At 50.9% G+C, this 24,897-nt stretch overlaps 6 protein-coding genes across 6 annotated transcripts; 3 read left to right on the forward strand and 3 right to left on the reverse strand.

Moving 5' to 3' along the window:
- Window positions 1-1,543: 1,543 nt before the first annotated feature.
- On the forward strand, window positions 1,544-2,416 carry UCRPA7_3161 (hypothetical protein; the record flags this gene model as incomplete). Its single annotated transcript, XM_007915728.1, has 1 exon — window positions 1,544-2,416. The coding sequence occupies one exon, from the start codon at window positions 1,544-1,546 to the stop codon at window positions 2,414-2,416; it is 873 nt and encodes a 290-aa protein (XP_007913919.1).
- A 231-nt stretch (window positions 2,417-2,647) lies between these two features.
- UCRPA7_3162 (hypothetical protein) lies at window positions 2,648-3,741 on the forward strand (the record flags this gene model as incomplete). The annotated part of the gene is made up of 2 exons (XM_007915725.1): window positions 2,648-2,663; window positions 2,753-3,741. The coding sequence occupies 2 exons, from the start codon at window positions 2,648-2,650 to the stop codon at window positions 3,739-3,741; spliced, it is 1,005 nt and encodes a 334-aa protein (XP_007913916.1).
- A 2,000-nt stretch (window positions 3,742-5,741) lies between these two features.
- UCRPA7_3163 (hypothetical protein) lies at window positions 5,742-7,193 on the reverse strand (the record flags this gene model as incomplete). The annotated part of the gene is made up of 1 exon (XM_007915729.1): window positions 5,742-7,193. One exon carries the CDS (start codon window positions 7,191-7,193, stop codon window positions 5,742-5,744), a length of 1,452 nt encoding a protein of 483 aa, XP_007913920.1.
- Window positions 7,194-8,784: 1,591 nt separating this feature from the next.
- Window positions 8,785-9,177, reverse strand: UCRPA7_3164 (putative retrotransposon nucleocapsid protein; the record flags this gene model as incomplete). Its single annotated transcript, XM_007915734.1, has 1 exon — window positions 8,785-9,177. One exon carries the CDS (start codon window positions 9,175-9,177, stop codon window positions 8,785-8,787), a length of 393 nt encoding a protein of 130 aa, XP_007913925.1.
- Window positions 9,178-10,653: 1,476 nt separating this feature from the next.
- Window positions 10,654-11,740, reverse strand: UCRPA7_3165 (putative hexose transporter protein; the record flags this gene model as incomplete). Its single annotated transcript, XM_007915732.1, has 3 exons — window positions 10,654-11,291; window positions 11,377-11,496; window positions 11,554-11,740. 3 exons carry the CDS (start codon window positions 11,738-11,740, stop codon window positions 10,654-10,656), a joined length of 945 nt encoding a protein of 314 aa, XP_007913923.1.
- Window positions 11,741-16,496: 4,756 nt separating this feature from the next.
- On the forward strand, window positions 16,497-18,134 carry UCRPA7_3166 (putative glycoside hydrolase family 51 protein; the record flags this gene model as incomplete). The annotated part of the gene is made up of 4 exons (XM_007915733.1): window positions 16,497-16,951; window positions 17,005-17,063; window positions 17,120-17,258; window positions 17,384-18,134. 4 exons carry the CDS (start codon window positions 16,497-16,499, stop codon window positions 18,132-18,134), a joined length of 1,404 nt encoding a protein of 467 aa, XP_007913924.1.
- Window positions 18,135-24,897: the final 6,763 nt, after the last annotated feature.

Genomic DNA, 24,897 nt, shown 5'->3' on the forward strand with positions numbered 1-24,897 from the left:
CGGGGCTCTCTTTTGTCACATCTTCGTAACTAGATACCACCAACAATATAGCTTTCAATGCTTGTATATTGCCTTAAAAGCTGGCACGATTACCCATTCTCGGTGTCGAAGGTTCTATAGTGAACAGTGGCGGCCACTTGTCGTGACACTGAATGCTTTATGGTAAGACTTAAAATGGCGGCCAGTGTCGCATTTTGGCAACGATATATTACACTGTTGATGACCTTGTCGTTGAGCTATTAACCCCTGTTGAACCTCGTAGCACTCGAATGCGTGACATCTACTAATGAAGGCGGATCGAGACTCATACTGACATGATGATGTGGCTGTAGCTGAGTCCTGACCGTGATATTAGGCCGTGATTTGACTTCGGTCTCGATTGAATGTTTCTGACGTGTGGATACCCTCTGGGGCGTACTCTCTAATTCCCCACTATGGCTGCGTCGATCTCTAAGGGGGGGAGGGGATATCGCAGACGAGCCGTGGCTCTGCGCCGTAGCTAACAAGGCACTGGAAGACATTGCCGCCTGAAACGAGGCGGGCACATAGTCAGGAGGAGGTGACCTTGAACTGAAGGAGAAGGAGAAAGGTGTTGAGTTTGGTTATCAAGCCATGGAGGCATGCCCATAAACAATGTCTGGGAGTGAGTGCCCCAAACAGCAAGCGGACTAGAGGAAAACATGATTGGCATCGGTTTATATGCCGTCGTCGGTTTCTACTGTGATATGCAATTTGGTCTTGGACGCAGCGATATTGTTTTTCGTGATTCTGACGGGTAAATTCATGAATTCGCCATGTCGTATTTGAGGAAGGGAGGTTCCTCCAGGGCCAATCTAGACATAGACAGATCTGTCTGGATGGCTGGCTAGCTACCTAAGTTGACAATGAGACACCAGATTCAGAGATGGAGGAAGTGTTGTCGAATACGTAGCAATGCGGACACCTGCAGCTTCAAGAGTTTTGAACCTAATCACTCACTGCTCTATACCGGTAGATGCTATCGAATCGAATGAGAACAAGTCAGTCACTGATCCCCAGACTTCAATAGGTGCCATACAGCTGGTATCTTTTCATAGTATTCGAGGTAGACTCGGAGGACTCGGGCTGGACTCGAGCGCCCTGGATGAACCCAAATCAGTGCTCCGAATAAGCGATATAGATCATATTGGGACTCGAAGACTCGAAGACTCGAAGACTCGAAGACTCGAAAACTCGGAGCCTTGAAGACTTGACCACTTCCTCGAGTTGCAACGGGATAAAAGAGTAATAATAATTATGTGAGATGGATATGAGAAGTGAAATGCCATCTGTCTTAGAGTTGATGAGAATTTGGGGGGGGCGGGGGGTTCGGGGTTCTGTTCAAAAGCATGTGCACACGCACGTGCACACGCGCACGGACTTCGCGCGTTAATGTCGTGGACGCGCGACTGGTAGAGGGTGATTGTCTTTTTGTCCCGTCGCAACCCACAAACGACTCGTACTCGTCAAAGCCCGTGAACGTGAACGTGAATGTGAACGCGGTGAAAACAACCCATACGCAATCATGGCGAATAACGTGCGCATGCGCTGCTCGACAGATCCAGATCGCGACTGTCTCATCCACCAAAGCCGCCTTTCTAGACGACGACGTTTGTGCGACACACCAGAAGCCCGCGCGTGGCCCGAGAATGTCCGCGCCGTCGTCGACTTCATTCAGCAGCATCGCGATCATCACGATCACGATCACGGTCACAAGGTCGAGGTCGAGTCCGAGTTCGAGGTCGAGGTCGAGGGCGATATCAACAAAGGCTTTGTTGTTCCCAATTTCGAGACCGAGACCGAGACCGAGTTTTGTGCGCAGATCACGTTCCCTCTCGAACCTTCCGATTACGAGCTGCTCATTGAGCTGCTACAGTTGACAGGCGAAGGCGAAGCTCTGCAACTCGAAGAAGTTGACGTTAACGTTGACACGCTGGAGACAACAGGCAAGTCAAGAAACTCGACCTTTTTCTCTTCTTCTCCCTTCCTCTCTATCTCGCGCGCGCGTCGCGACTTTTGCCCTTGCCCCTTCCCTCTACTGCAATCATCAGACGAAATCGCATATTTTGCTAACCTGTCAATTTTTGCTCTGCCTGCAGTTTCCAGCCCCACTACCACCACCACCACCATCGCTCCCACGGGAGACGGAGACGGAGACAAATCCAAATGCAACAAGCGCGACGTCGTGCTCTCTGATGCTACTTCTTGTGCTCTGATCAGACAGGAACTTGCCTCCCTCGGCCGCCACCTGCACCAGCGTATGCGTCCGCTCTTCTACAACCCCCGCTTGTGCGCCATGACCATCACACGCCAGCCTGAGACGGTGTTCCACCTATGCTTCAAGCACTCTGTCGGTCGGCTCATCGAGGAGCGTGCGCAGCAGGCCTGCTCCAGCTAGTACCGGGAGCAGGACCATGAGAACCACGAGAAAGAAGATCAGGATACACTTACCAAAGGCGCCTCCAGACCCGGACAATACTACTATAAGGAGCTCCACCCGGCCGGTATCCTATGTCAGTATGAGTATCCGCTGCTTGACGGAAGCGGTAGACCAGATATTCAACTTGGATGGATGGGGCAGTTTCCTAGGCCGATCGTTGTCGAGATAGACTTTGCAAGTAAGACGAAGATGCCGCAGGCAAAAGGTTGGTTGGGCAGTTTGAACCCCTTTCTACTATTATGCCTCAACGGTAAGATCGCCTGCCTTTAAGCTAATCAGAGATATCCCTTATAGATTATATCCTCGGAACAGATGGCAAGATCCGTGCCGTCATCATCCTCAATTGCACCTACACTGGCCGTAAGAAGCGTCTGCAGCATCTGAGCAACAGTAGTGGCAAGAATAATCTTGAGCTTCCCGACAAAGTTTTCAAGCTCACCATGACGGTCCTGCACGTTGCTACTACCCTCGAAGAAGCTGAGGCTGAGGTCGAGGTCAAGGCTAAGAAGAACGAGGATAAGGACTCCAAGAAGACTACAGTCTCTCACAGCACCCAGACCAATGGCAGGTCCAGACATCATCCCCACCTTAGAGTCGATATCTCAGCCTCCAACGTACCCATCACACCTACGTCTACTGGTTGCCTTCCCCTCTCCCTCCACGACCTGGACCCACGCCTCCCACGCCACGTCCCTATCGATATCCCTATGCTCGACATCTACGTGCTCGCCAAGCAGGCGGCCGAGGAGCAGGCTGTCGCAGACACCTATCACCTTGCTACCATGGCATCAGCGGCGGCTGCAGAAGAAGACAGCAAGGATGATCAAGGCGATGGCACTAGCAAGAAAGACGGGCAGGTTGCGCGCAAGCCGAATGCTGGGGTGCGCCACTCGTCACTGGCACAGATCAAGGCGAGGTGTATTGCGGACTACACGGGCAAGAAGAGGTTCTACAGCACACAAAGCCGCCAGAGCAACTCCGCCCATACTGCTACTCATACTGCTGCTGCTGTCACGTCGTCCTTGTCTATCAAGGGGGTCCCAGGCCAGGGCTTCCGCGGTGCCCTCTCCCGGCCAACAGCAATGGCTGACCCCGTCGCCGTCGCACAACGACGACCACCTCCCTGTCTTGCTCTCGCTCTTGCTCTTCCTCATCTTCGTCCTCACAACGCCGCGCCTGCCCCCGCCCTGGCCCGCGCCCCCGCCATGGCCTATCGTGGTGCGAGTCTTGTGCGGCGCTCGGTCACCTGGACCAGCGGCCTCTCTTTCCGACGTCTACGATGAATAGACAGACAGAGGGGTGGATAGAAGGACGGACGGACGCACGACTGAACGGAGAAACTGGAAATATGTCTGGATATGGCAAGGACAGGATGGATGCATCGGAGCGCGAGGAGCATCCCCTTCAGCATTGCATGGCATGGCGTTCGCCACGGCGTTCTTTTGTAGGGGTTGAGCATTGATTTGGGGGGGCTCTCGTCTTGCATGTTGTGAGTTGCAGAAAGCAGCACTCCAGCTGGATGGATCCTTCTTGTTTGTAAAGATGTAAATGTTTGCAGGTCAAGGGCAATTCCGCACAGCTGGAATAGATAATTACAGAGAGGACTTTACCTGATGAATAATTGATTGTCATAAAATGATTCATCGGAATCATCTGAACGAATGAATGAATAGGATTGATCTACTCCAGCTTCGTTCAGCTTTTGGAACGCTCACCCACCCATCTTTCTAAGGCCTCGCCTCTCGCTGGCCAGCAAGTCAGTCCCTCGTTTCAACATTAATCCTTACTAACCCTCTACTATTCCGAGCTGGATTTTGATTCAATTCCAAGCCCAGATTCAGATCCGATTCGCCCATACCATACGGCAATACCACCATCAGTTCGAACTAGCCATTTATTTGGCATCACATCGATCAAGATACAGCATTCCGTCGCATATGCTCGAGTTCAACCGCACGAGTCCAACAAAGCATCTTCGCCCCTGATTTATTGTCCCTCTGCGCATCCGCGCGCTTGATTCACGCGGACAGGACGCTTGAAGACTGTTTTGAAGTCAGTTTCTGACAGGGGGCGGTGTCAGTTCAGCATCATTATTGAAGCTAGTCTCTCCTCAGAGAGCGCGTCACTGACTCTTCCTCTCGCCAGTGTATGCATCTCATACATCTCGGCCCTGTCGCTTCATAGCTACTACTTCGCTTTTCATCAGTCGATCGTCGATTCACCCAGTATGTTCCCGACTGCCTATGACAATCATTTCTCGAATTCACACTGTTGATCTTCGGCGTTATCAACGCCTTTTCTCATAAGACTGGTAGACGATCTCAGCCACCACATTCGCTTCTCGGCCTGATATGACCTGATCTATTACTGGTAGGCAATCGATACGCGATATCAACCAGCCTGTCTGCAGCAAACAAGGAGACTCTATCGCTTCTCTTCAGGAGGAATACTGCTTGGGGAAAGGGGGAAGCCCGTTCGTTTCAATTCTCTTCAAGCCCGAGCCCGCCAGAGGCAAACCCACGGCACCCTCTCCTCACTAGAAAGTTGAACTGAACTGAAAAAGAGCCGATTTTATTCCTCCCTTACCTTACCCACTCCCTCACACACACACACACACACACACACACACACATCATGAACAAACGCGCGCGCGCACGCCCTCTCTAACGTGTCTTATAATGCTGTCTAAGCGCTGCTTGGGTGGGATTCGCACGCAGTATGGCGAGCGGAGCGACGAGGAGCCGGAGCCGGAGCCTGTGTGCCATCGGGGGACCTCTTGCCGCGGTACGGTCCATCCGTGTGCTCTTCCCCATTGTAGTCCATCTTGTTCTCTTTCCAATTGTCGTCGAGACCTGCTTCCTAAGCAGCCTGGTCGATTGTGGGCGCTGTTCGTCGCCTCTTGGTGACGTTGGGTGGAAGGGGAGGGATTTCCGACGCGTGTGGGCTGCAGCAGAGATCTTCTAACTTGCGTACTAGGTCTCGGAACTTGGAAAGAGGCATCTCGATCTTCCCGTCCAACGCAGCTATGACGGCGCTGTTGCTTGTGTTGGCAAAATCACCGAATTCAAAGATCATCGTCGGCGTCGCGTCGTCGTCGTGGTCGTGGTCGTCACGGTGGTGATGATGATGTTGATCATCGTCACTTTTGACCTTATATCTTGTTATAGTGTCGTGACCACCTATGGTCATATGCTTATAACGCTGATATGGCTTGGCAGGTTATAATAGGTTTCCCCTCCTTCATAGTCGATGTCCCAGAGACCGATGTCCTGAGTAGGGCTTCTTAATCCTCGTTGTCGTCGTCGCCGTTGAACCATGAGGTCGTGCCATCGGAGTGTTTGTGATAGTATTCTCCGCTTTCGTCGTCAAGGACCCAGTAAGGTTTCGCCTTGCTTCTTCGTGGTTTCGGTGGGGCACGAGGCGGCGGTGAGGCCTTCCGTTTACGGTCTCCATCGCCAGAGGTGTGGCTTCGTTTCGATGAAGAATGCGAGTGTGATGCCTTGCGTGATGCAGCAGAGGCGGCGGGCGTTGGCTGGCAAGGTTCCACTACCTCGTAGTCGTCCTCATCGGCTTCGTCGTCGTATGGTGCCGGTTCTTCGTAAGGAACTACTTCTTCGTCCGCGCTCGTTGCTCCGAGAGCCTCACCTGGTACGGGCAGGGGATCTTCGTCGGCAATGGGGTGAAAGGTGCTGCGTTGCTTCCAGTGCTCTTTCAGCTGGTCCTTCAGGGCGTACGACTGGTCCTTTGCGTGGTCTTGGGCGTTCCTGAGACCTTTTCGACCGTCTTTGTGTCCTTGGTGGGAATCCTTGATGTTCGTCGACGCGTACTGGTACTGATGGTACTCGAGTGTGTCTTCATCTTCTTCTGATGGGATTGCGTAATGAGCGTACATGATGAGATTGGTGCCGTCTGTGGTGAACGTCGTGATTGCTGCGTGTCCTGGGGGATCCGATTTTCCCATATAGGAAAGGGCTTGGGTTCTTGCGTAAACCATGGCTGCTCCGTCGTAGGCACTCTGGAGTCTCGCCTGGTCCATGTCTTTTCCGCTACCCTTCCATTCTCCGGCCACGTGTGGCAACGTCAGGGAGAAGGGGTCGTCTTGGTAGAGGGTCGCTCCAGGGACGTGTTTGTCGATCGGGAATGGGCGGTACTCCTCCACCTCAAGTCCTTCGACAAAGTCAGGCTGTGGGGCTGACAAGCCGTTGTTGTAGCCAGCGTTTAGCGGGACGTTCGTGAATGACCGGTTGAAGGCTCGGTTGTACTCCTTGTCGTCATACCTCTTCAGTAGATCGCTCATTTCAACGACCATGGTTGCTTTGTTGCCTGCCTTTCCGATTCGGTTGACATAGTCCCCATATACCGATTCCGGAGGGGAAGCGGTAGCGCGGGCGGCAGCGTGTTGCTCACGGATGTCATCGAGGTTTATAGGGGGTTGAGAGCGAAGTGGATGGAGTATCCTATTGTGCCGGGCCTTATCGGCAAAGCCGGACGATGTCGTTGACGTGGTTTGGGTTGACTTTGAGTCGTCTGTGGGGTCTGAGGTCTTCTTCTTGCCTATCTTGTCAAACAGGGCTAAGTTCTTCTGCGTCAATCGTGCTCGTTTTGTTAGAGGTTCGGCGTCGCTGTCGCTGTCGATCTGTCGTTTTCGTGACGGTGGATTTGCTGGAACTTGCTCTTCTTGGGTTGGCAGAAGTTCTGCTTGCGAGAGCTCCGGGGAGACTTGTTTCTTATCCATGGTGAAGAGAGGAAGAGGAAAAGGCTGGGTGTCGAGGTGGTCGACTGAACGGGTCTTGTATGCGACGCCTCGTTGTCGCGAGATTTGTTTTTGGTGTGTATTGGGTGCGATGTAATTTTAGCCTTCCAATGAAGAAGTGGTGGTGCTAGCGCCGTGCACCGCGTCGGGGCGTCTTTGCCAGTTGGTGATATTGTGCCAGGTTTGTAGTCAAGGTTGTCGCTTGGTCGCTTTGTCTTGATTTTTTTTGGCCAGCGAGGTAGACTTTATCTCCCTCCTTGAAGGATGGTCCCTTCATCCTTCGTTTGTCAGCGTATCTTGTCATGCGTCGCTGGATGAATTGGAGATCTGTCTTGAGTTCTTCGTGCAGCTGTTTGGGTTGTTCGGCCGCTTTCGTGGCTGCAGGGGCATCCTTTGCTTCCCTGGCTTCACCGTATACCGTAGGCGTGTACCCATAGTTGGCATGCATCGGTGTTTTCTTCGTGGATTCGTTGAATGCACCATTGTACGCGAATTGTGCTAGCGGCAAGAGCTGTACCCAGTCGTTCTGGGGGTAGTTGACACAGCATCGGAGGTACTGTTACAGTGTCTGGTTTGTTCTTTCTGTCTGTCTGTCTGTCCATCCGTCTGAGGGTGAAACGTTGTGGATAGATGATGTTGTACTCTAAGTTGTGCTGTAAGGGCTTGCCAAAAGTGACTGGTGAAGAGCTTGTCTCTGTCGGAGATAAGTTCTTGTGGCATTCCATGGTTTGCTATGATGTTCTGTGTGAACATATAGACAAACTGAAGCGTGTTTCCGTCCTTGACAAAAGGAATGAAGTATGAGTACTTAGTGAGCCTGTCCACAATCACTAAGATACTGTCGTACACCGTTTGCGTAAGAGGCTCGGTCGAAGGGGGTAGTCCGGTGATGAAGTCCAATGATACTGAGTGCCATGGCGCATCGGGTATTTGGAGTGGTCGGATTTCTCCATAGGGTTTGTGTCGGCCGTGTGCCTTGGCTTCGTGGACTTCCTTAATCAGTCGGGTCTCATCTCTGGCGACGGTAGACACCTCATGTCCTGTCGTCAGATTCCATTCCGAGTCCTCTCGCAATAGTCAACTTTGCTGCGGGGGTATATCCGGTTCGAGGTCACTGCGTCGGCTGAGCACATCTGCTCGTTCATTCTCAGTGCCTTTCCGATAGATAATCGTGAAATTGAATTCCGAAAGAAACTCTGCCCATCGTGTTTGGCGTTTGTCAAGGGCTTTCGTGGTCGTGAAGTTGGTCAGATTCTTATGATCCGTGTAGACCTTGACAGGATGTTTCGTTCCTGTGAGGTAGTGCTTTCATTCTCTAAAGGCTTCGATAATAGCCATTAGTTCCTTGTCGTGGATTTGGTAATTAAGCTCAGGTCCGTTCAGCTTCTTCGAGTAGAAGGCGACAGGGTGAAGTCGTCCTTCCTCGTCTCGTTGTCCAAGTTGTCCTCCCAGAGCGAATTCTGAGGCATCGATTTCGACTTGGAAAGGTTTTTCTGGGTCTGGGATTGTAAGGATTGGTTCTTGGAGAATCAGCTCCTTGAGCTTGTCGAAGGCCTGCTGTTGAGGTTCCTTCCTATTCGAAGGCTTGATCCTTCTTCGTGAGCTGTGTGAGGGGTGTCGCTACTTGACTGTATCCCTTCACAAATCGTCGGTAGAAATTCATGAATCCAAGGACGCTTGGTGCGTCCTTGACGTTCTGTGGTCGAGGCCAATCTCGTATGGCTCGTACCTTCTCAGGGTCCATGCCAATCTTCCCAGGGCTGATGCAATAGCCGAGGTATTTGACTTCCTGTGCATGCCATTTCGCCTTTCCGGGTTCCACAAGAAGCTGGGCGTCCTCTAGGGTCGCGAGCACCTGGTGAACGTGCCGTTCATGCTCTTCTGGCGTTTTCGAAAAGATCAAGATGTCGTCCAGATAGACTACCACGAACTGATCGAGGTAATTCCGAAGGACATGGTTGATCATGGCTTGGAAGCTGGCTGGTGCGTTGGTAAGTCGAAAGGCATTACCAGATACTCGAAGAGTCCCCGATTTGTCCGAAAAGCGGTCTTCCACTCTTCCCCTTCTGCTATTCGGATCAGATTATATGCTCCTTTCAGGTATAGCGTCGTGAAGATCTGGGCTCCGTGTAGTTTGTCGCGTAGTTCCGAAATCAACGGCAGAGGGTATCGATTCTTGATTGTAATGTCGTTAAGCTGTCTGTAGTCGACACAAAGTCATAGTCGTCCGTCCTTCTTTGGTACGAATAGGATCGGGTATCCCGCTGGTGACGTTGAGGGGCAGATGTATCCTTTCCGCAGCTTCGTTCAGCTTTTGGAACGCTCACCCACCCATCTTTCTTAGGTAACTTTTTATAAAGTATAAAAGTATTTCTTAAATATTTAATATACTAATATATTTAAGTATAGATTTTTATAAACGAAAGATAAATATATATCTTCAACCTTCAAGTCTTCTGGCTAGGTAGACTTCAGACAACAACCAGTCGAACTCATCTTTGAGCGCGGGACAGCTTCCATAATTTCCCCGGGAGCGGTGATAGAAGCTCACTGAATAGACAATTACCGAAATTTCTCACTCAATATGGCTGAAATAGAGAAAAAGCGCCATCGTGTACTATCAGGATACACCTGGTACCATCTTCTCAACATGCCAACTTTGCGTCTCTTTGACAAATATCAGACTAACAAGGAGCCATTCTACTGAGATGATTCCCACATAATAACAACACCAAGGTCGCCACCACCACCAAGCCGTAATATGACTCAATATTGGAATGCCAACACTCTGTCGTTCGCACGACGACATTGACAACAAAAGCGCATATATCGGGAATGATCTGCCGCTGTGTATGTTTGCTAGCATACATCTAGGGCGAAGAGCACTGTTTCTACTCGTCGTAAACTCTCCCCTCAGCCCTGGCCACCTTTGAGTCCACGAGAATTAAGCCAGACCTTTCAAGTTGGAGGTCTGATAACACGTCTTACTTTTCTATTATTTGACATTTCATTGCTAGAATGGTAATGTATCCTTTTATAGACAGTTCTACTTCTTCTATCTTAGGCACTCGCAGCTCCATGATAGTGTAATACGTGATTTACCAGTTTAATTATTTGCATCTACAGGTGGAATTCGAACAGGTACGTCCGCGTGAAATACTAATGCGCATCCTAAATGTCAGTGTTCCGTGACTAAATGCTATGTCTTAGGAAGCGTTGCCACGGTCCCTCGTCGTGGGAACTTTCGAATCCACAGGTATCTAGTGATATGCTCGAGTAAAATCACTATACTTGGCTTGGTTTGGGACCTGTTTCTTATTCAACATCTACCAGACACGAAACTGTCTCGCACCTCGGTAATGGGGTTACAGTGTGGCGTGACAAGTATCCTGGACTCGCAGTTCTCGTCCAGGTAGATATATTGTGCCTGCTCTTCCAGCGCTCATGCCTCCCTCATAGAGTTGCTCAGTTCCCTAACCATCGGGTCATTGCTTTCTTTCGCTGCCTCAGCATGTAGGCGAACATCAGCAGCTTCCCCGTCGAAGATGACTGCAATCTCTTCGAGTGCCTTCCCTTTGGTTTCAAGGAACCAGCCATAGGCGATGAAACTCTCAATGGAGAGGATCACCACATAGACCAAGTAGAATCTCCACGAAATGGCTTCAAGTCCAATTGGATTAACATATTGGTTGACGAAGACGGCGCACTTGGTCGAGAAGACATAGGTTGCCATGCCCTTGGCCCTGATCGAGTAAGGGAGCACCTCGACGGAGTAAGCCACTGGCAGAGGAGAGAAGGCGATGCTGTAGAAGAACATGAAAAGGAAGACAAATACCATCACGGCGATGCCGGCGGCGTTCGCTCCCGTCTCTGCAAACCGAGCGGATGCAACAGTCCAGGAACTGAAAACAACGAGCATGCCGATAGTTGAGGTGCGAAATAGGGGACGGCGACCCAGACGCTCAACAAACATGGCCGTGGTGAGGGCTACTAGCCAGTTCCAGACGGTGAGGAGACCGTTGACGAGTGCCTGAGTATCTTTGCTCTTGATGCCAACAGTGTCCATGATGCGGGAGAGGTCTGTTTAGTCAGTAGATAGATCGCAGGGAGACATCGCTCTCCCAAGTGAGAGAGAAGGGATCTGCAGAAACAAGGGATGCCTTACAATAAGAGATCAGCCCGTTTCCAGACCACTGGCTGAAAACACCCATGCAGACAATGAGGAACACTCGATACCGGTTTCCACTGGTAGAGACCATGGACTTCCACGTTGTGGCCTCGTTTCCTGAAGTGTACCCAAATTAGTCACGTATCGTAGAAGTGTAGCTTCGGCGAGCCTTACTTTTCTCGTTATCGATAGCAGCTCGGATCTCCTCATACTCTAAGCGGACAAGCTCCGTGTCTCCGCCCTCGCCGTGATATCTTCGTAGTGCAGCAAGCGCCTCTTCGTCGCGATCGTGGGAAATAAGCCATCGTGGTGACTCGGGCAAGAACCAAACTGTCGAAATTTGAATAATACTAGGTATCATTTGTAGCAGAGAGGGTATCCTCCAGGACCAAGTACTGGGAATGACTCTAGTACCGTAGGTGACCCAGGCGGCAATAATAGCACCGAATGGCCAGCTGTATCATGCGACAGATGTCAACAGTCTGAGCCAATACCGCAGAAAGTCTATTGTAGGAGAGCGAGACAAGACAGGTCAAGGTCACACGAGAGTGCAGTACGTACCATGTGTTACAAATTGCCGTTACTGTGACGCGATCCTTCGGGTGGCTCAGCTCGCTAACCAAACTTGGTGCAGAGGTGGTTGCAAAGGAGAGGCCAAAGCCTAAGATAAAGCGGCTACCGACAAACATGCCAAAATTAACGCTTTCACATTGGAGAATAGCACCAATGATCATGATGATGCTGCCAACAGTTATGCCCATCCGTCGGCCCCATCGATCCGCAACCCAGGGGGCAATGGGGGTCGAGCATATACTACCCAGAGACATAATGGCGCTGATCAGACCGAGGTTCAGGCCCCTTGGATTGTCAAAGTAGTCGTCCCAGTACGCCACTGTTTGCAGCGAGTTCATCATCGAGCCGTCATAGCCGCTGGTAGCGTAGGATACAACCGCGGCTGGAAAGAGAAGGCCGTAAAGGCGACGGCGGCTGGCGGACCTGTGCCATGGAGGAGCCTCCTGCGCAAGGACAGCCATGCGCGAGGGCTGGTGGTCCTCGTTCGCAGTAGCAGTACCGCCATTCTTCCGCGACTCTTTGGCGATCTTTGCCTGCCTCAAGGCCGGCAAGGCGTCACGGACGGCGTTCATTGGAGGAGCAGCTTAGATTGATCAGATAAAGGGGACAGATTCAAGAACAACAGGAGTCTTCTTTCTGCTGTGCGTTGCTGGCTGAGTGATTGGAATCACCAGGCCGAACGAACTGCATGATTTTATATATTTGAGCAACGAGCGACGGTGCTGAAGGCGATATGATGATCAACAGCGTGCCAAGTCCACGCTGAGAAATGGACCAGGCACTGGCACCTCGGGGAAAGGGGTGACAATTCTGGGAAATACATCCTGCGCCTGGGGGATTGGGGTCCCCACAGCGAAGCAGATGGAGGCACAGGTCACGAGGTGCTGGTCTAGTAGAAAACGGGGTACATTGGCGATTGAATCATTGTTCTCGTTCGCCCCCCTCTTCGAAGTGTTGCTATAGTCGTGTCGGGGACGCTAGACTATTCTTCCCCGACACTACGGCTGCTCTACGCTGGAGGCGCTGCTAGGGGAAGCTAAAATAGAGTCCCCGACAAGCCCCTCGGCACGCCAAGCAGAGACGATGGGGAATTGGTGAATGCAAGGTCAGGGTCTCCTGAAGTCGAATAGTTGCCGGTGAGGCACAAGCATACAATAAGCGATGCCCTAGGCGTGCGTCAAGAACGCCCGATCGCGTGATCAATCATAGAGGAACTAGCATCGGTTTTCTTCATCGAAAGAGGTCAGAATTTCTGTGTGTATGTAGCATCTGTAGATTGAATGGAAGTCACTCTGCGTTTATTCTAAGATGAACCATGACAATGTTGTGTATATTGTGATTATTCGTGGGAATATATGGTGCCTCTCCAGGTCAATCATTTAAGAGTTCGTTACTAGCAATGAGGGCCCTTGATAAGGTTGTAGAAGACAGTGTGGAACGTGCCGTGCCTTCGGAGATACTCGGCATTCTAAGGCCGTAGTCTCTTCAATGACTTTCTACTTCTGCCAGGAGCCGATCGGTTAGATAGTAGGCTTGATGCAGTCACCCCTCCGGGCGGCATCTAAGCGTTCCAATACTTCGTAATGCCACTCAAATTCCCTAATGCTCACACCGAATCGTTTCATGTTCCTCTTCCCTGTTGAGATCTTGTGCTCGATATCTAGTGGGAGTATCACCTGGAGCTCGGGTGTAATGCTTGCGGCGATCAGTATCATGACCATTTTGAATGTCCTTTGAGCAGAAGTCAGTCTCGCACGTGCAACCTAATGTACTGGGTATATAGCCCGTTGAGTCTCACGTTATACCAGCTGAGAAGAGGCAAGTTGCGCCATTCAAGGGTTCCCGATCAAAGACACCGATGAATCCTGCACATCCCTCAAGGCAGACCTTGCATCTTTCCAAAACGGTCATCTTGTTGGGATGAGCAAGGAACTGGTTGAGATTGAGCAGAACAAACTCGATAAACGGTCGGTGTATGATGTATTGCCCTGCGTAATATCTGCCTTTCAGGCGTACTACATTCCACGGCTTGTTTCCCATGTCTGTAGTTGTGTCTGCTCTTTGAGATGGCGGGAACGGCATTTGGTGATAGCCTTGGTGTGGTGATTCGCTGCGACTCGGATCGTTCGTGAAGAGGAAGTCCGGTATTTTGAGATACACCGCAGTATGATGTGTCCACAGGTCGTCCGTTGTCCTCAACAGCCAGCTGATGTAGCTGGGTTGAGTCGCTCGTGCCTGTTGCTCTCTGGAGTCGAACAGAACGCTGTTGACCCGATTTAAGCATCGTCGGATCGACACGTTCGTGCTGAGCTGAAATGCAATCAACTCGCTGGCTTTCGCCGCAGAAGCGTCTGCTTCTGCACTAGCGTCCGATTCAATCTCGAACACCGGGTAAGGAACCAAGTCTTCGTATTTCGCCATTCCTGATGGACCGTAGACCGATATCTCGGACGTGAAGTCACCTTCCCAGATGTACGCAACCCAGTACAACCGCCTGAAAGCACCTGCTAGGTCATTGTACGCTTCAGGGTCTGAGAGAAGTCTGTGAACACAATTTCGACTCAGTATCTGCTATCCAAACTAGAGATCTTTGGTATCGGCGTACATGTTCGCAAGTGCCTCGCACCTGACGGACGCTGCATGAGACCACTGAAATGCCTTAGAGACATACCCTTTAGCACCGAGATATACACTGTAACAGTGCGAGTCAGCCAGCTAGAGTCGACACAAGAAGAGGGACTAAAGAATGGAATGGCAGAAGATTGCGGGAGACGATCAGATAAACACATTTCGTACCTTGCTAACATACAGCATTGCGCGGCTTCGATGGAGATCTCTGACGAAAGCCTTCCTAGGAGGAGTTCTGCTTTCGCCCAGAGCCTCACATCGCTTGGTAGGGGTTCAGAGTTGCCATGATCAGTGGCGCTGGGATGAGATAACCCTATCCCTGTATGTTGCAGGTCTGGAATCCGTATCTGTGTCTGCCCAGATGCGACGAGCGAGCTGAGACACAGAACCAACAGGAGTGAACAATAGCGGGTGGGTGGGATAGTAGCCACGTACGAGTCTGGCCTGGTTTCGGAGGCGATCACGTTCTCTAGTGTCGCGAGACTCTGCTTCAATGATAGTATGGGAAAGAAGGGATTGACCTCTCGAAAGTAGTGGTGAATCAGGTTGTGGTAAGTGGCAGTGAGTGTCGTGGACGCCGAGAGAGTGTCATTCCGGAACAGACGCCATGACTCCGGAGGCGGAGAGAGAGGTGCCGCGGTGACAGTTTCCTGGAAGAAGACATGAAACGGGGTGATGCGTTTGCCACTTATTGTTGTCCCTGTGGTGGTCGGATCGGTTCTGGATAACAGGTCTTGGATGATTGGTAGATCATAGACATAAGGGGACCCAGCCGTGTGCGGCACAGGGACTTGCACGTCGGGCAAGGGACGACGCCCTGGGTGGAGGAAAGAGGCGCCTCCATGCAGGTTGATCTCCGGGGCCTGCTGAGGAGTCGAGGACACGTGTGGGAGCGGATTCAGAGACCAAGAGGACGAGAATAACCGGTCTTCCAACAGATGGATGCGGTCTAAGATGATCTTGGTGCTGGGTTCGATGCGCAGCGCTGGCGGTGGCGGCTCATGGTAGACGCATTCAACATTGAAAGCAGTGCAACTGCCACACCTTGGCTTCGTCTCGTCACAACGCGTCTTCCGCTTGGCGCAACCGAGGCATGCTTGCACGGCACGGCGGCGTGGGCCGGGATGAGTCCCAGCCGCGGACTGCAGAGGATCCATAGATCATGGACGTGCTAGAGGACAATTCTCTGTTGGTTCGCTCGCTTTACACAGTAGTCTGATATTTCACTCTTCAGCTCCGATGAAAATCCAACCTATGGAACATGAACCCACAATTCAAGACCAAGCGAACATGGATCGAAGCTTGAAGGAGTCCTATATGAGCACAAAGAAATATGTGGAGCGCACAGTAGACAGGTTGTCCCGGTGGAGCCGCATTGGAGGGGACTCGCTGCATATGAACACCCTACGGGGTGGCTTCAAATCTCCGCGCAATTTCCCACGATCTCGCTCACAGGTAGCTCCCTTATTACTAACTATAACTACTTACCCCAGCCAGCTAGTTAATCGTTCCGGGGAATCCAGCAACGGGTCCCCCGAAAGCGCCAAGAGTCTACGTGCTTCGCTGCCGGAACTCGGTACCTCCAGCTGATCGAGCAATCAGCGCGCACTGAACATCGGGTTCGGTATTTATTATACGGCGTCTGCGTTTTTGCTTCTTGACTTAGTCCGAATCGTAAGAGTCTGAATGTCTGGAGCCGGCCGACTTGTCTCCCTAAGTTGTCCTAAATGGCGGCCTCTACACTTTCAGTTCTGTCAGAAGACAAGGACGAATCGCCAGTCATTTCCCTGCATCCTAGTCACACAATTTCAGACATCAGTCCTTTGATCTATGGAGGATTCACAGAGTAAGCACAGCTCCTTTCCGACAGCCCGCTTCAATACCTTGCGGCTCCTAACCACTGGAGTCTCAGGCATATGGGTAGATGTATTTACGGCGGATTGTACGACCCAAATAACCGCAACGGACTGGCGGACTCCCGCGGCTTCCGCACTGATGTGATCGAGTGCTTCAAAGAGCTCAGGGTCCCTGTTGTCCGTTACCCTGGTGGCAACTTTGTGGCTTCATACCGCTGGCAGGACGGTATCGGGCCAAAGGCGGAACGCCCGTCGCGACCCGAGCTTGCGTGGCATGGCGTGGAGTCAAACCAGTTCGGCACAGACGAGTTCATGGAGTGGTGCACGCATGTGGGCGCTGAGCCCTATCTCTGCCTCAATATGGGCACAGGCACTCTTGAGGACGCGCTGGCCTGGTTGGAGTATTGCAACAGCGACCAAAACACATACTGGGCGAACCTGCGGCGAATGAATGGCCACGAGAAGTCCTACAACGTCAGATATTGGGCTTTGGGGAATGAGATGTGGGGACCGTGGTAAGCATAACCAGCTTTCGGTGCAAAGCGTTTTGCTGACAGCCACTTCTCAGGCAAGTTGAGCAACATACGAAGGAGGATTACGCAAAGAAGGCATTTCAATGGGCAAAGGGTCAGTCTCGAGAGCTCCCCTGAGATGTCGTCAATGGAACTGACAAGAAGCACAAGCCCTAAAACTTCTCGACCCTTCGATTCAGCTTATTCTGTGTGGCAATGATGGGTATTCGGATTGGGATCGTTATGTGATTCAAAAGTGTCTTCGCTTTACCGACATGCATTCTATCCACTACTACTCACAAGGCCGAAGGTAAGTCAACCCCGACGCTCTCCGTTTTTCCCACAATGCTTGTTGAAAGTTGTTGAGCGGCGAGGAAGGCGAACCGCACGAAGGAAGCTAACAGCAACACGCAGTCATTACCACAACATTTCCAGCCCGTACGCTGCTGAAAGAGCCATTCAGATCACATCATCCTTGATCGACCTTGCTCGGTGCGAGCTCGACCTGTCCCCCTACCCTGATTGGTCCAGAATTCATTCAGCGCCGCGATCAAAGAAGCGTCCTACCATCTGTTTCGACGAATGGAACGTGTGGGACTCGAAAAGGGCTCCTGGGAGAGACGGTGCGGAGGAATGCTACACTCTATCTGATGCATTGGCTGTCGCCATCTGGCTGAACATCTTCGTTCGCAACAGCAAGGACCTCGGGATGTGCACCCTCGCCCAGAGCGTAAATGTCATCTCGCCGTTGATGACCTCTCCCACCGGCATCTGCAAGCAGACTACTTACTGGCCACTTCTGCTGTTCGCCAAGTACATGCAGGGAAAAGCCATTGCCGTCAATGTGAAGGCGAAAGCGTACACAGGGCCGACGACCCCCGAATGGGTCGAAAGCACGTGCATCGTGCCGATGCTGGACGTCAGTGCTGCTCGTGACGGCGAGTGGATCAATCTGGCCGTGGTGAACTCAGATAAGGAAAAGAGCTTCGACACGGAGCTGACAGGGGTAGACCCAGCGGGCGAAGTCAACGTCTACATGGTTGGAGGAGAACAGTCGGCTTTGACAGACGTGAACATGGAGGGATCAGAGAAGGTCAAGATCAGAGAATCGAAGTGGAGTGCAGATAAGAAGTTCGTGTTTGAGAAACACAGTTTTACTTTACTGCGGTGGAGAGTCAAGTCATAGACTTCACCCTGCAATCACAACGAAACTGTATCTACCTCTAACCCGGTCAATATAAAGGCCCCAAAGAATGCGCCTCTGGAGTGCTTGTCTGGGACTCCCTCTCGTAGACTTTAGCTTTATTTTCTATGACTGAGAGACGTCTTAGTATATGGGCGTCGATTCCGTGATAATGTATTGGTGCCGGTCGCTATGATCTTTGAGGTTTTGCGTCCAACACGAGCCACTATGTACGGTGTGGTGTATTTTGGCCAGGTCAATCTCAGCCTCGAAGTCACTGCATGCCTCGTATACTAGACAGACAGTGTGATCATAGCTGAACCTAAAGATGTTCCACGTGCGTCTCGAAGACTGACTCGCGGCGGGAAACAAGTCAGCCTCGTCCACCAATCCGCCAGGGACTATCTCCTGCCAATCGCTTGACGATGACCTAATACAAGAAAGGTTTCGTATCAAAGCAGAGGCCCGTGCCTAACTAGCCAGAACATGCCCCGATTGCCTTGAAAAGAGCGGCTGAGCGACTTGAGTGACTTAACGCTACAAGGCTCTGGATATCAATGGTGCATCGATCTGCGTGCAAATGACAACTATTACCGTAGGGCAGTGCTGCACTGGCCGGAACATGCAAGGGATTCTTCTACATATTTGGACAAGAACTCGAGCTCGGTCTGGGGTTCTTCCTTCTCGAGCCCAAACTCCGCAAATACGCCGTCTAGTTTCCGCCCGGTCCGGGGACGTGCGGCGCGTTGGGCTGGCAGGGGCGAAGCGCCAATCCTCAAGACTGGGATCAGGCTACACATACTTGTGTCCTGCTTTCTGGTTTCATTTCTTTATCTATGACGAGCGCTTAGAATCTGTTCACTATATCTATTCTATCATTGGGTTTCTCCTAGCCTGCTTGTTATCTCCTCATATTTTTATCATCATTTATCTAATTCATTTTCCAGTCGTCAAAGCCGTGCCAGTCGCTCCCAAACCAAGTAGCTTGCCCGTCTCGAAATTATGTCAGTAGGAATCGATATGAAAATCATGGATACTGATAATAAAGCAATGCCTAACGTTCTCAGAGAGCTTCTAGTCGATATAGAACATATCGGGAATGGCAACAAGGTAGTGCCTGCTAACTCTAGGGTAAGTTTTGTTCTATCAAGTGATCCTACCAATCCATGATTCACGAATTCATTTGAAGCGTATCTGTCTAGAACGATATCATGGAGCAACAGCAGCATGGCCATTCCCTTACATCCTTCTGCGACCACGTTTACGACCCAACTCCTGAGGAAGACGAGACACGACCACAGTCGGCAACACCATTCGCCCCATACAGCATTACACCAGTTGACGAGGCAGAATACTACGATGAGGAGAAACAGACAGAGAACGGGTAGAGCACTTTAGTCCATGCTCCACTGCTTCAAGCGTGTCTCGTTGGGGGACGACGGCGCCGCCAGCAGTTGGTCAACTTTGCCCCTTGGTATGTCTGCCACTATCTGTTCGCCATCCTCCAACGCCGGCACTAATCTTCCAATGTCCCTCCTTAGTAATAAAGCCAGATTGATCAATGCGTACGCTCGATTCCCAACCAGTGGGATTCCTGCCAGCTGTTGTGACTCAGGGGCGCCCATGGTCCTTCGTAGCTACAACGTAGCTACAATCTATACAGATGTGGCAAGACGCCAAGTCACCTCCGCCCATTGAGAAGACTAGACTGATTCGTCCATAGACGCTTTGGCTCGATCGCCAATTTGGCAAGACTGACACGCCGCTAGCGGCGTATTCAAAGTTGCCGCTGGACTGGCGCGCCTCACGCGGTGGGCAGCAGAGGACTACTGGCCGTGATTCAAGAAGTATGTCTTGAGGGTTGGTATGGAGGCCGCCGAATGAACCGAGCAGCCGTCAGGATGATGAGGATTCGTAGAGCGTCCTCAACTCATAGAGAAGATCTCAGCGCTCAGGTTAGAAACGCGTGGCGATAGATGATTCCTAGCAGCGATGCAATGCTTTTTAAAATAGATACCCACATTGCACACATCGATATACTAGTACCGGTATGTCAGAGATTGATGCCTCGTAAGTCGTGCCTACAAAGGTGGAGGTAACAGGTGGCGGGGGGTAGGACACCTCCTTAATTGAGCCACAGTGGAAATTTCAGCAACGGGGGTAGAGATGAATATTTAGCATATTCTGAGCAATATGCCCCCTATGCCCACTATAACTATAGTGACTTATAGTAGCTAAGTCCCCTAGAATTATGGTATATGCTAAGGTTCTAGGGGACTTAGCCACTGTAGGCCACTGTAGTTACAGTGGGTATGGATACATATGCTCAGCATATGTATCTCTCCCCCCGCGACTAAAATCTGACTTTTACATCATTCTCGATAAAGCATATATGATATCTCTCACCAGCGAGGTTGAACCACTCCAAGTGCCAGTGACGCCATTGACGGCAGACAAGACTTCAACCTTTGGTGTCATCACTCAGGAAATTGAGGATCGTGTTGAAAGCTACGAGAAGGATCAAGGTGAAAGTTGCTTTACGCTACAATGTCCCGGCAATACCAAGGTCTACATGGACACAACGTGTTTCATGTAAGTCGTTTGGCTACTGTGATGATTTCATACTCATAGAATGTGCAGCTGCCTCAGACTTCACGGTGTTGGCGCGGAGGGGCTCCAAAGAGGGATGAGCCTGCGAGAGACATTGAAGCCAGCTGTTGATGAGTTTATATTTCAATCTTTCAAGCACACCATCTTTCCCGAACCTTTCGGAGGGCTTCCTAGATGGCACTTAGGAGAAGAGAGTGGTGTTGTTGACCTGGGAGGAGATCTCGACTATGACCTTAAGGGTACTGTAAGCGAATTCAAGATGCTCCGGTCGGCAAAGGCAAGGAAAGACGCGCAACCGTGAGTGTCGAACCCTCGAATGCGGGTTGGGAATCACCTAGAGTTGAAGAGGGGAAGAGAACATAAATACTTACGGTTACACACAGTGGCTTGGTGGCTGTTGTCATGACGTCAGCTATGTTGAGGCGAATGACAAGAAGCTGAACCGGTCCCGCGCGTTACTAGCTTCATAGCATTCCCTCAACGTGTGCTAGTAGACTAGGAATTCTTTAAGCCAGCTTTGTAGCTATAGATATCAGAACCAAACTGTTCTTTCCCTGGTCGCCCCTACATCCTCCCGTCTTCAACATACCAACCACAATGAACCCGACTTTTCAATATCCAGACTCTGGGTTCAGCCCCGGCCTCAATATACAGCCTCAACAAGTCCTGCCGCCACCTAGGGGACTTCAGACAGCTACACTGCAACATGGACGACTTCCACAAATCATGTTGCCACCTGGGGGAGTCCCTCGGGCGTCAATGGAATCTCCCCTCTTACCCGTAGAGTTTGAGGCAACTATGAACACACCAATCCTGCCCTTTCAAGTTTCTGTCGGACTGAAACAGTATGGTCGGGATGGCCTCCTTGTAATCCCAGCCAACTCGGGACAAGTTCAACTGGCGAAAAGCTACCTGGTGGATTGGTACGTTGAAGGTCTTGCACCTTTTGCATCGCACCGCAACAGAATATTCTATCAAAACATACCCGCACCGTCCCTGGTGATATTTATGAAGCCGTATTACTGCTCCATGATCAGTAATACGGCGATAAACGGCCATCTTATTCGAGATCTTGAGGGTCAAGTAGTTGCCGTCACAATGCACGCGATACAAATCATTGAAAATGATGAGGATAAAGCTCGAGTCAATCTCGACCACAGGTTTCTCCTTCATTTCACTACGCAGAACGTCACAAATCAGGAAGAGATACTCAAAGTGTGAGTCCTTCCACTCTTCTACTACTCATTTTCTGACTGGAAGTAGCACAATCGCGGTCCATGGCCCCACGATGAGTCAGTCAGCCAGAGACAATGCACGCATTCTGCGAGAGCGCTATTGCGATGAAATGGACAGGACTATTCGAAACTGTTTTGAATCTTGAGAGGAATGGGTAAATAGATTATAGTAGACAAGGAACTAAACTTAGTTTGATCCTGCTTACATACCCTATCTCATCTGACCATGAAAGATTCCACCTGTCTCACTGTCGCGTAAACCCGTTTTATCTAGTTGAGGTCATGGGATCCATACCTGATATCTGCATCCGCGAACATGCTGCCTTCTCCCCGCAGCACCCAATGGTATTTAACCCCCTCTTTACCCTTTTAACTCAATGTTATCTCTTCTTCTCTTCTACCAACTTTATGTATCGATTGTCGCCTTAGGGCTCACCTACCATACCATGGATTCCACAGAGTTCTCGGTCTTTTGCACAGGCATTTGCCTAGGCAGTATCAGCCAAGGGCCTACGCAGACTCAGCTCCTGAACCAACTTCAGCCCAAGGAATCTACACAACCAGAAGCTTCCACGATAATGAGGGCCCCTCACCTCTCTCTAACGAAGATCGAAAAACTTTTAAATTTGCAAACGGAGCACGAAGATGACGAGCTGAGCACCGCCATGACAATGGGCTTCGTGCTTGCAACATTGAAACGCCCTGGACCGGGTCGAGCAGCCCTCCGAGTGCTCGATGATGATTTCGTTTATTTTCCGATGCGCTTCAATGAGGCCAGTGTTAATAGATTGGCTAAAAAGTTTGTGCCAGACAGGGCTGGGCTGGAAAGTGATATCTCGAAGCCAACCCGTTTATTCATATTGGCCTCAATCGGATGGCAATTTGGAATCAGGGGACATTGCATTGCCATGATTCATTTGAGCCAATTGAAGTATGAACGCATCTGTGCTATTGGATGTCTGTTCGACTTCCATCTATCCAAACCGACGGCTTTGCTTCAACAGAGGGCAAGGATGACACCGAATCCGCCACCAGGGTGGCCACAGCACCGCCACCGGGGTCCGGATAAGCTGCTTCGTTCTCCATCTCCAGCGCTTCCTCCCACAGCCGTCAGTAGATCATTTTCCGGCGACACTGATGATAGCAATGATGATGATGACAGCGATTATGATGATGCACGCAATGAGTCGTCTCTCAAGACAAAGCTGGAGTTTGTACGATTCAAGTAGCTGGCAAGTAGCTGCTAGATAGGTTCAAGCATTAGGATACCAAATTTAGTCAGTTAGTAGTAGAACAATAAACAGTGACATGAGATCACGAAACTCACGTTCATAGGTTCATGTCTAGCATCAACATTTGGAGTTCCCCATATACTTAAGAACACCTCGTCATTCATCTTGACCCAAGCAGGGCATTCATCGCATCCTTTCTTCTCCCCAGCCCTGCCCACAACCGCGCTCTCAGAAATCTTCATCCGATAGCCGAACGCCCCTTGTCTGAAGATCGACTGGAACAACTCCCAGAAATGTCCACTGCAGTCCTCAGCCCTGCGCCTATCCCTGGCCTCCATGCCATGCCTACCCAGGCGCAACTTGACAAGTCGACCCAGGCGTAAGTTGGGCCTTCGGGGATTTCAGGGGCGGCAATGATCGACAATAAATTAAGATAGAAAACATCTAGACGAGCACTCCCTCCTCGAGTTTGTTTGCACACGCCTTCTTCCGCTTCACCATAGCCTGTGACGTGATGTAGCGGCTGTGAGCTCTTTCAGAGTATTCCACATTTCCAAGACGTTGTCGTATACCATTTCTGATCATGACTCTATCTTTTGTCAAAACCGAATTCTGCCTGTTGTCACCGATGTAGTAGTTTGTAGATTCGATGTGCAACATGGACTTCCTAGTCTACCCGCCAAGGAAGCTCCACCCTCCTCCCCATGGCACCATGCTATGTCCTCCGCAGTATCAGGTGCCGGCTTGGGCTGACAGGACAGCTGAGCCGCAGCGTCGCGAACGCCTCGGCTTGGGGTCTTTTAACCTGGAATGAAGGCTTCGAGCATCTTGATGGAGGTATTCTTCGTGGCCCCCGACTCCTACTACTCCCTTGCATCCAGGCTTGTACGGGATACCGTACCGGAGGAACAATCCAGCCAATCTCGCAAGCTGAATGAACCCCATCTCAGATTGGGACACACCCCCCCGACCAGTTCGCAGAAGACTTTCCAGAATTCATCTTGCAGGTACTCAGCGCTGTCATGAAAAGACCCATCCGTCAGGAGTCAGGTAGCCAAGGATGTTGTCAAGCGCGTAGAGAGCGAAGCCAAACGGCTGGATGCCCGCTTCGGCCCAGTCGATGATTCCCGTGATCTCACCGGTCCTGGGGTTGGCGAAGATGTTCAGCTCGCTGAGGTCACCGTGAGTGACGACCAACGGGTACTTCCCAGAAAAGAGCGTTGGGAGATTTTTCTGTATCCGGATGCCGGTTGTCTGGAAGCGGGAGGGGAGGTTGCTGGAGAGGTAGTTGAAGCTAGAGTAACAGTCTTCAAAGCTGTGGAAATAGTATTCGGATCCGGTAGGCTGCAATTCTGCCAGGACTATGTAAAGAACCTATTTTTGTTTTGTTTTCATATCGTCAGCGGGTTTGAAGCAAAGAAGTAAGAGGCTGATATTAACGAACCTAGCTATACTACGTACGGTAGCCAGCTGATGATCCAAATCGTCGTCTAGCATAGAGAAGAAGATGTTGAAATAATTATCCCCTAAGAGTATATCCATCGCGTATATTAGCAGTGCCGGTGATAAGCCAATCGTCCCATGAAAGCTACAGCCAGTCACAAAGTCGCCTTCGAGAAGAAATCGGAGACAGACTCCTCGAGTTTGTTGTCGACAGAGGACATTGGGAGTGATTTTGATGCTATCTGG

The sequence above is a fragment of the Phaeoacremonium minimum genome (genome assembly GCF_000392275.1).
Source record: "Phaeoacremonium minimum UCRPA7 unplaced genomic scaffold PA7_03_scaffold_237, whole genome shotgun sequence".
In the NCBI taxonomy this organism is placed as follows: Eukaryota; Fungi; Ascomycota; class Sordariomycetes; order Togniniales; family Togniniaceae; genus Phaeoacremonium; species Phaeoacremonium minimum.